Source organism: Cydia strobilella, chromosome 6 (assembly GCF_947568885.1).
Source record: "Cydia strobilella chromosome 6, ilCydStro3.1, whole genome shotgun sequence".
NCBI lineage: Eukaryota > Metazoa > Arthropoda > Insecta > Lepidoptera > Tortricidae > Cydia > Cydia strobilella.
This window is the reverse complement of record NC_086046.1, coordinates 20,906,837-20,918,126: the sequence shown is the minus strand read 5'-3', so window position 1 is coordinate 20,918,126 and position 11,290 is coordinate 20,906,837. Positions and strand designations below refer to the sequence as shown.

Here is an 11,290-nt window from a genome sequence, read left to right as displayed (position 1 = left end):
TATACCATCCATAAATTTGGTTCTGGAGTACGTCCTAGAAAAAGTTTTGCTACTGGAAGGGGGAATAGAGCTAAGGCCATATACGCACGAGAGCTTAAAAAGGGTTGCGTGTGTGACGTACCCATAAGTAAGAGCGAGAAAGAGATTGTAAGATTGCTGCGCCCTTATTATCTTCATATTATGTAATTATGTGCTTAATAGGTATGTTAACAATAAATGCTTTGTCTTTGTAAATCTTTTAATATATTCCTGATTTAGTTATGCGCTATAAAGTCCCGTTTCACTAATGCTGTGTAAAAATTTAATCACAGTAAGTAGGTATAGTTTAATTACACGAATTATGTGTAGATATGGTGTAGATAATGTGTAGATACCATTCGGTGGTGGAACGGTCACGGCGCGCGCACCCGTGGTTAAAGTATTAAACAAATTATAACGAGGTTCGGTGCACTCAATTTATTTAATACCTACCATTATGCGAGGCGCTCGGGTCTACCATCAGTTTACCAGTCCATATTGCCCGCAGGTAAATATAAAGATCAACAAGGTAAGCCAAGCACACAAATTGGATGATGGCATGGTTAGATGCTGTTTTGGTCAAGACTCGAGTCCTTTAAGCAGAAAATTTCAGAATTGACTCCATTTTCAGGGTTCCGTACCCAAAGGGTAAAAACGGGATCCTATTTCTAAGACTCCTCCGTCTGTCTGTCACCAGGCTGTCTCATGAACCGTGATAGCTAGACAGTTGAAATTTTCACAGATGATGTATTTCTGTTGCCGCTATAACAACAAATACTAAAAACAGAATAATAAATACAATAAACTTTTTTTAATAAATACTATAAACTGTAGACGCAAACTTCATTCGAAGGCTTGAGTCCTTATGAGTTCCGCTCAAGACTTAATAAAGGACTCCTCTCGGGATTCGGTAGTTTTAAATTCAAAAGACTCGAGTCCCTTCCTACCAACACCACTAGATAGTGTGATACCATACCTTCTAGTGTCAAACTAATTTCAGATTCTAAACCATGGGCAAAGTCACACCTGAATTGTCGAGAGGTAAATAAAGGTAGAAGGCGCACATCATGGACTGAAAATATAAGAGACTGGTTAAAAGTGAAGAGCATAGATAGACTAATTCGCATTACTGAACATAGAAAGACATTTAGACACATGGTCGCCGACCTCCGACGGAGATGGCACGTGAAGAAGAAGAAATAAAAATACGTCAAAAAAACTAGTTCTTATCAAAATATTTCAAGTTCATATTCTAATCTAATAGTATTCGTGTCAGAGGGTTCACCGCTAACGCCGAATTGTGGGCACCTTTCTCTGTCACTAATCACGCCTTAATTGGAGTATAAGAAAGATGCCTGCAAATTGCGAACTTCGGTTCGCTTTAGGCTCTCAAATTAATGTGCGAAATAAAACGCATTGAAATTATCATAAACAATACAATTTATTCAGTCTGTCTCTTGCTTTATACGTTTTTTGGCCAAATCATACTCTTGCTTATAATCGTAATACCTCTTATGTTTCTCTTCTTTACACTTTTCATGTGAATCATTGTATCTTCGTTCACTATTCCTCGATGGCTTGTAATCTTTGTAATTTATTCTTGAATTGCTATATTTATCGCTATTTCTATATTCAATTCTGTCTCTGCTTCTGTCTTTAGAAGAGCTTGAATACCTATCTCTGTCATCTTTGTGTCTCCTATCATCTTTGTGTCTCCTGTCATCTTTGTCTCTCTTGTAATCATCATATTTTTCCCTTTCTGTATATTTGTCTCTTCTGTCCGAATGACGTTCGTCTCTGTAATTCTCTTTATAGCGAGTTTCGTCTCTAGATTTCTCTCTACGATGATTGTCTTTGGATTTCTCTCTAGTTTCGTCTCTGAATTTGTTTCGATGGCGATCGTATTTTTCTGAAGATATGCGTTTTGTTTCCTTTTCCGAAGCATATGGTCTGTCTGACTCTAAAGGTTCCTTCTTAACTTGCATTTCCTTAAAATCTTTTGGTCTTTCCATGTTGTATTTGTTGATATCATTGTTTTTAGTGCTAGCACCGAGTGCTTCAGAGTAGTGTTCCATCTGAAATATAAACATTTATTTAGTAGAATTGTACTCATTATAGCACAAAAATAGGCTAAAACAACTTTTCTTAATATGATCGAATTATTTGAGTTAAGAAAAAAGTCATAGAATTCGCTAGATCAACTGACACAAGGATACCAGGGGCAAGGATGAAAGACTAATATTATTTCTATCGTTCGTGAAATAGGCCCCTGAAAGCGAAAAACGATACCTATACCTAATACGCCGTTAGGGTCCACATAGAGCGAGCAGCATCGCGAAGAGATTGCCGCGCGAAGCAAACAGTCTGCCCTTGCGCGACAGCGCGTTAGAGTTTTGCCTCGCGGGGAAAGTCCGAGCCAATGAGGGCTATCGTTTTTTTGCTCACCAGTTGGCGCCCCTGTCCAAAAGACTAAAGAACAGCTGTCAGTCACTGAAGTGACAAGTGACATTTGACAGTTCGAACTTTGCGGAGACCACCATCTACACTAGCGGCTCACGTCAGTTTACACTTATTAGGACATTTTGATGAACCGTCTCAATGTATGTATTGACTGTACCTGCGAGGCGATAACGCAGCGCAGTTCGTCAGAATAGTTGCGCGTTTTGATCGCTCCGCGGTACTTGGCGCGCCGCCGCTTCATATCACGCAGCTCTGCTATGATCTCGGCACGAGACTTAGGCTTGGTGTTCTGAGTTTCACCGTCTCCACTGCAAAAATATATGAAATCAGCGAGTTTATGAAGAAATGTAATTGCTTATTTACTTCTTATTTATGATGAACTTCCGAGTTATTATCAAAACGATTATCAATAACATTGTATTTTTGTGCGGAAAGGAAATTAATTTTAATTTGCACCTCTATTCATTCCATAACACAGTGTTTTGAATTAGCACATTTGAGGGGGCTATTATACAAATTATACAAAGTAAATTTTTACTTGACCTAACTAATATATTTGACAGTTCAATTGGTCAACTACTTGATATAAAGACATAGTATAAAAGCAGGTGGTACTAAAAGTCTAAAAGATAAGCTACCTAGGTAATGCCAGTTCACTAAGGTCATGGCAGGAGGGTGCTGCGTTGACCACGGCGTCGTGGAAGGCGCGGCGCTCATCTGCGCTGTAGGTGTGCTGCAGGCGCTCTAGGGACAGCGGCTCACTGGCATGCTTGCTGCCTTTGCCTTTATTGTTTTAAGGAAACTTGGTAATTAGTACACTTAGCGCCTAACGCACCATCACACTGACCCAGGGTTAACCGGTTAAAGCTGTAGTTACCATCATTACCAGTACAATTTGACACTAGGATAATGGTTTAACCGCTTAACCCTGGGTTTGTGGGATGGTGCAAGTGGCATTTAAGGAAGTAAAAAAACAAATGCACCAACAACAACACAGACATAGTGTCTCTAAGAAAGCTTATCCTACCTGTTTGTGATACCTTAGTAATAGTTATTGGTTAGTGCCTAACTTAGGGCCGCACGTACTGCAACCCTATGAGCTACAGAACATTACGGCCCAAAGAATCTGGAATTTTTCTGGGCTCAAGGGCATTAGTGACAATAGATCACTGCCTGGTTATGACACTCAAAGGCTCACAAGACCCCAATAATAATAATAGTTATTAGTTGAATTCTAAAAAAATTGTACTAAACTGTCTATTAAATAATAGTTAAATGTGATATATATTTTTATTTGTAATTTAATGTGTGTTTACTAACATTAGCATATTAAGATTAATTTAATAGTATTACTAACAAATTATATGGGCATTTGCCTGAAAAAAAAAAAAAAAAAAGACAGTTTAGTACAAATCTAATTAGAAAAAAAAAAAAAGGACAGTTTAGTACAAATTTCTTAGAATTCTATTCTATTTTTTGTATCTTTTGGGGAGTCCGTAATGTACCTAATATATTTGAATGCAAATCCATCATTAATCCATCCATCCATCCATCGGGTATGAATAATAAATGTTAAAGTAAAGAAAAATTGACAGCATGAGTGGGAAGTAAATCAATAATGAAATAAAACGAAATAACATTGCCTACTTTCTAAAATATAATACATATTGATGAGCGGTACCGAATAAAAGCATATTTTAAACTTAGAAAATTATAGGCTCTAACTATACTATTCGAATGCTTAAGTGATTATAAAGGATACATTCAGCTTAAACTTCTGCAGCAAATAAAATACACTGCAAGGTGACCATAAATTAGTAAATGTACAGGAAAATATACACTTCTAGAAAAATATTTGTGGTCCTGGTCAGTTTACCTTTATTGAATGTTGGATCAACTTTCGCTGCATATTCAATAATATTTTGAATATCATTTTTACCTGAAAATAAAGAAATATTTTAAGAACATTTGAACTACAACACTACGGATTTTTTGGAATGCGTCCAGAATTCGGACTTGAGAAAAAGAATTTTTGGTAGTCTGGGCTCCATGCACAATGGACAGATCAATTGTTGGTTGGCAGAGCCTATATCGGACAAAGCAATCAGTGTTTACCACTTTATTGACCTCTCCCTTGAGTAGGGAACTATGATAGCACCCATGAGGCTGACATGTTCACCTAGAGTGTCCCAAGCCTCCATAAAAACCAAATTAAAAAAAAAAAAAAAATGCACAAAATATACACGAACAACTTATGTCAAACATAATTATATTGTACAGTCAAAGGCAAAAACATCGATCCAGACATATGGCTCAAAAATATGTGAACACAACTTTATTGTCTAAGGTGTACACATTGGAATGTATATATATTTATGGCCTTGACTGTACCTGACCACAGTGGGCAAGAATTTCGCCTCTATATTGCCTTGATGGGATAAAATTATAAAAAATCAGTAACATGTCTGTAAAAAAAGTAAAACTTATTGATCATACTTAGTGTAACCAAAGTTTTGGCATTGGCATCAAGTGGTTCAGGCAACAACAGGTCTTCCTTGGAGTAACCAAGAATTCTTAAATAACATTCCTTCTCATGGACTTCGATTTTATCTGGTGGTACTCTGTGATTTCCATCATGTTTACAGGAAATCAATGGCGAAGCCTGTAAATAAAAATATATTAAATAATAAGTTATAGTTATGCTCATACGAGCATTATCAGGTTTAAAAGGTAGGTAACTAATTATTCTAGTATAAAGCTGTGAATACCTCGATCAAGTGATTACAATCCCATTGCAAACTTTGCAGTATCATAGTTACATCATTATCTACTGTTTGTATGTAGGAACTTAGTTCTAAAAGTTCGGTACGGCGTTTGTCGATGTCGATCACAGATATTCCTGAATTGCACTGCATTTCTTGTCATTACATTAATGAAAAAAACAAGGAAAACCTAATTAACCTATCCGAGATTATCAACAAAAGTGACTTAAGGATTTTTAGGTTATGGTTACTTTTTTTTAAGTTTTGACAACTAGCATGACATAGCATCTAGCGGATTTTTGCCATTGCATTAAAGCTGTTCAAGTTATAAGTAAAAACGTGAGATTTGCCTATGAATGTAACAAACTTTCCAAATTCCATTCGCCATTCAGCTGTCACTTCGCATAAACGTCAATGTCATTTGCCGTGACTGTCATTGTCACTATTCACTATCACGTCACGTCTATCACTTTATTCACTTAACATTCACACTTGCATCACTTCTGCTCAGTCCGAGTTAGCAGCCTGAGGGGTAGCTTAACTTGCTAGTGTTTAAAACTTATTTATCCGCCGCCGTAACTTAACCTGTGTATATTTCGTCAACCGCAAGTTATCCTGTCACAATGAAAACACTAGCAATATTCTGTGCAGTACTAGCATTAGCATCTGCTTACGACCAATCGAACATCGTAGGGGCCAGGATAGAGGTAAACGCCTCCTAAATATGTAGTTATTAGATGATGCAGTGTATTTGGAGGGGTATTGATGGGTGTTTTTTTTTTCAGACCTGTCGTGGATGCTCGTTGAACCGACTTCCTCAAGTGAAGCAGTTCGTGATGGAAGACGCGCCCCTGTATGAACATGTAGAAGTTAAGTTCATCACTGGCGCGGCGCCTGAGGTAGTGCTACTTGGTGAAAACGACCATGAACTGGAGAGGCTGCCACTCTCCCACATGGATCGCAAGGAGTGCAATCAGCTTCTTGAGGAAAGGGGGTTCGTAAAAAAAGAAAAGAAATCAGAGTTCTAATTTGTGGTTTAGGCCCACAGAGGTGTAAAAAAAATACGATTGAAGGTCACATAAAAAATGGATACAGTGGATTAATGCCCAAACAATTTAAAAAAAGCTAGATTGAAATATGTGCTGTAAGTTTTACTATTTACTACATTCCATGTGTGAAATGGTATATGAAGCAATATATAGTATTAACTTGTAGCTAATTTTGCCTATTATGATGGAAATAGTCTTCTACAATTAGTACAAATTTATGTTTAGTTCATAGGAAATATCTGTAATAATGAGGAATCTTGTCTGCCATTACTATTAAGTATCAGTGTTTCATGGCCACTGACAAAGCTAGAATTGTAAAATAATAAACAGGTTTTCACAAGATTTCAAAGTATTTTATTTTATTGTTTTGTGTAGATGCCAAAGTCTAATTATAAATTAGATTGGTTGAATTGTTGTGGACTATATCATATCTTATCATGTAACATGACACTATAAGTGCTATTGAGTGCATAGATAAGGCATCCAAACAAATTTTCAGGGCTGTAATTGGAGATTTTTATATAGCTGATGTCATTTGTTTGCTTCAATCATGGCAATGTTACAGATCATTTACAGGTGATAGAGTTAGACCAAGATAACTGCAACGATTTTGACAGCACATACTGTGCAAGTGTTATTTATATGTAATTTCATAGAAGTTTGATGTTTAAAATAACAGTTGCGCAGTTTGGGCCATCAAAATCGCTGCAGACTTGGTCTAACTCTGCTTTTGATAAAATGAGCTACTTGCATGAAAAATATTTCAATTTATTTTTTCAATAATAAAATTACCGTAAAAAAAACCGGCCAAGTGCGAGTCGGACTCGCGCACGAATGGTTCCGTACCATTACGGAAAAAACAGCAAAAAATTTACGTTTGTTGTATGGGAGCCCCATTTATAAAATAAAAAAAATAAAATTCATTTATTTCAGACAAACATGGTCCATAATATTTTTGTTAGTTGTTAATTAAAATTTATATATATTATTCTGTTTTTAGTATTTGTTGTTATAGCGGCAACAGAAATACATCATCTCTGAAAATTTCAACTGTCTAGCTATCACGGTTCATGAGATACAGCCTGGTGACAGACAGACAGACAGCGGAGTCTTAGTAATAGGGTCCCGTTTTTACCCTTTGGGTACGGAACCCTAAAAAGGGTGGCTTTGAAATGCAGGTGTGACTTTGGAATTTCAGCCTTTAAGCCATAATATATTTTTATGCAGGATTTTTTTACAGTAGGTGGACATCAATAGGTAGTTACACAAACAGTAACCCATAATAACAATGTATTAACCATTAATTTATGAATGATCAAACTGTATATTAATAACCCAAATAAGCAGCCAACTTTGAGCATTAACTTCATTATTTTTCTTAAGGAAAACTTTATTTTTGGTACATTTTGCTTAATATTGTCTTCGGTTACCGCGATAGTTACTCATGAAATAAAACTATGAAAACGGATTATATCGCGTATATTGAATTTATAATACATCCCGACGTTTCGAACTCTTTACAGCGTTCGTGGTCAACGGGTGACGGGGGTCGGGATGTATTATAAATTCAATATACGCGATATAATCCGTTTTCATAGTTTTATTACATTTTGCTTGTTATGTCAAGTTATTTTTTTTTGGCATGGTTTGTTTAAAAACAATTGCCCACCAAGTTTCCTCATAATTCACAATAATCAGTAGTTTATTTTCACACCTTTATTGATAACTGTAATAGTTCACAGCAACATATTAGGGTCACACTATTAAGTATTTTTAAGAGCGTACCTACTCTTAACTTAAATGCCGGCTACGCACTGACAAGCCCTCTGGTGGGTGTCCATGGGCGACGAAAATCGTTTACCATCAGGCGATTCGTCTGCACTCTGCTTGTTTACCTACCATTAAAAAAACCGGCCAATCGCGAGTCGGACTCGCCCATCGAGGGTTCCGTACTTTTTAGTTGTTATAGCGGCAACAGAAATACATCATCTGTGAAAATTTTAACTGTCAAGCTATCACGGTTCATGAGATACAGCCTGGTGACTGACAGACGGACAGCGGATAGCAGTTATCTAGTAAGTATAGTAAGTTACTATATAGAGTACAGAAACCTTAGCGTAAATCTATTTCGATAGCGTTACGAGCGTTCGTTTGTGTTATGTCTATTTTTGTATGGGATTATGAACAGCGCGCCAAGCGGGACATTTTGGAAACTCAAAATCCCATACAATGTCAATTGAAATTTACACTAGGGGTCAGTAACCCTAAAAAATGAACGTGAAAAATGAGCGTGACATCAGCATGTCACGCTCATTTTGCCATAAGTCGTTTTCATTTTACGCCGTAAAACTACATATATTATCAACGATGCTAGACATAAAATTAAGTATACATAATTTGATAAGCAAAACCGTAAAATGTTGTAGTTATGCATTAGAAAATATTCAATTGACATCTTACCTATGTTTATAATTTAAACTGAAGTGGGTACAGGTCATGTTCGAAACGTCCGGCCAAATATAGTAGATTGTACAACAAGGGCATAAAGCAATCCATTTTCACACGAGGCAATATAGTAGAGGATAAAAATGGACATTTATGCCTGTGTGAGTAAAATATCCAATATTGCAGTTATTTTTAGTAACACACCTACTAAGGTGTATTATATTTTATTAGTTCCAATATTGATACTGTCCATGACCCATATTACCTACGCAATAGAGTTCAATGAAAAACGTTTTGATTTCATTCATAATGTAGCGTAGCGGGTGTCGTGGGACGCTCAAGGGTCAATCTACTTATACTTACCAATATCAATCTCATTCAGTTAAACTCGCATCCGTTGGTTGCCCTTCCGGTACACAAGCAGTGACAGGGCAATGGGTGACTATATAAGTATCATAGAGAGTTATATCTATCTTTGATATAGATAAATGATTTTTTTTATTCGCATTTATTATTTTTATGATTTTGACCCATGTTCTTTCACTGATATGCGTTAAAATTGTTAAATAACAAACGAAACCGTCAACGCCATCTATACGACTGTAAGCCAAAACTAGTAGCGCCCTCTGAACGAGAATCAAATTTTCTTGATTTTCGAGGCACGTTTTTTCCTTAGACTGTATCCATCTATTACGGAGTTAAATCTATCTTTGATAAGTATAAAGCAGTGATCTAAATGAGATGAGGGCTACCGTTTTTGTACTCACTTGGCGCCACTGTAGATGTAGGTCCAGAAACACAGACCTCAAAATTGTTCTATGCTTATTTTTATAAAATCAATACGTTCTAATATATACAAAGGTATTTTAACGTCTAAATGTGCCATTTTTTCAACCTGTTTAATTTTGCATAAATTTTATATTTGGCACTTTTTTTAAACCACTTACATTTATTGAGCTATATCTATTGTTTACCATGATTAATCAAAGATTTACCACAATTATGAATAAAGAGTGAAAATTCCCGATAAAAAAGTTTGAAACCCCTAAAACTTCTATGCATTTGACATTTTCAAAGACCTTCCATCCACACTAGCGCCCCTAGCGGCGAAACGCAGCAACCCTCATTGACAGATTCGTCGTGACTGTAGCTGTACACCCACGTAGTGTACTTCGTATTTGCGTGCGAGTGGCGAGACTTAATAGGAAGAGGTCCGAACGTGTCAACATGGAGTTAAGCCCTTGCTAGACGGACGCTGACAAGCTCCTCGGACCGCGTGGCCTTGGTCTGGACGGACCGTGTAGACAGTTGTTTCCAACAAAACATTACCAAGGTCAGACGGTCTGTCAGCGACCGTCTAGCACACGCTTTAGTAGGCAGGTCAACAGGGAGTTAAATGAAAGTCCTCATGGTAGATACAGTATATTAGAGTGTGACAGATACAGCGGTGCTCAGGTGAGCAGCGTGACGTCGAGATCTTCGTCCCGGCCGTCCTGCAGCGCGCGGCGCAGCACGCGGGCCACCACGTCGCTGAGCGCCTTCCATCAGGGCCAGGCAGTAAAGGGTCAACAGGGAGTTAAATGAAAGTCCTCATGGTAGATACAGTATATTAGAGTGTGACAGATACAGCGGTGCACAGGTGAGCAGCGTGACGTCGAGATCTTCGTCCCGGCCGTCCTGCAGCGCGCGGCGCAGCACGCGGGCCACCACGTCGCTGAGCGCCTTCCATCAGGGCCAGGCAGTAAAGGGTCAACAGGGAGTTAAATGAAAGTCCTCATGGTAGATACAGTATATTAGAGTGTGACAGATACAGCGGTGCTCAGGTGAGCAGCGTGACGTCGAGATCTTCGTCCCGGCCGTCCTGCAGCGCGCGGCGCAGCACGCGGGCCACCACGTCGCTGAGCGCCTTCCATCAGGGCCAGGCAGTAAAGGGTCAACAGGGAGTTAAATGAAAGTCCTCATGGTAGATACAGTATATTAGAGTGTGACAGATACAGCGGTGCTCAGGTGAGCAGCGTGACGTCGAGATCTTCGTCCCGGCCGTCCTGCAGCGCGCGGCGCAGCACGCGGGCCACCACGTCGCTGAGCGCCTTCCATCAGGGCCAGGCAGTAAAGGGTCAACAGGGAGTTAAATGAAAGTCCTCATGGTAGATACAGTATATTAGAGTGTGACAGATACAGCGGTGCTCAGGTGAGCAGCGTGACGTCGAGATCTTCGTCCCGGCCGTCCTGCAGCGCGCGGCGCAGCACGCGGGCCACCACGTCGCTGAGCGCCTTCCATCAGGGCCAGGCAGTAAAGGGTCAACAGGGAGTTAAATGAAAGTCCTCATGGTAGATACAGTATATTAGAGTGTGACAGATACAGCGGTGCTCAGGTGAGCAGCGTGACGTCGAGATCTTCGTCCCGGCCGTCCTGCAGCGCGCGGCGCAGCACGCGGGCCACCACGTCGCTGAGCGCCTTCCATCAGGGCCAGGCAGTAAAGGGTCAACAGGGAGTTAAATGAAAATCCTCATGGTAGATACAGTATATTAGAGTGTGACAGATACAGCGGTGCT

At 38.9% G+C, this 11,290-nt stretch overlaps 2 protein-coding genes across 2 annotated transcripts; one reads left to right on the top strand and one right to left on the bottom strand.

Moving 5' to 3' along the window:
• Nucleotides 1–1,441: 1,441 nt before the first annotated feature.
• On the bottom strand, nt 1,442–5,475 carry LOC134742578 (RNA-binding protein 25-like). The gene is made up of 6 exons (XM_063675792.1): nt 5,247–5,475; nt 4,975–5,140; nt 4,355–4,417; nt 3,117–3,261; nt 2,636–2,786; nt 1,442–2,093 (listed from the first exon to the last, which is right to left on the bottom strand). Exons 1-6 carry the CDS (start codon nt 5,391–5,393, stop codon nt 1,464–1,466), a joined length of 1,302 nt encoding a protein of 433 aa, XP_063531862.1. The 5' UTR covers nt 5,394–5,475; the 3' UTR covers nt 1,442–1,463.
• Nucleotides 5,476–5,746: 271 nt separating this feature from the next.
• Nucleotides 5,747–6,631, top strand: LOC134742577 (selenoprotein M-like). Its single transcript, XM_063675791.1, has 2 exons — nt 5,747–5,947; nt 6,026–6,631. Exons 1-2 carry the CDS (start codon nt 5,864–5,866, stop codon nt 6,266–6,268), a joined length of 327 nt encoding a protein of 108 aa, XP_063531861.1. The 5' UTR covers nt 5,747–5,863; the 3' UTR covers nt 6,269–6,631.
• The last annotated feature ends 4,659 nt before the right edge of the window (nt 6,632–11,290 follow it).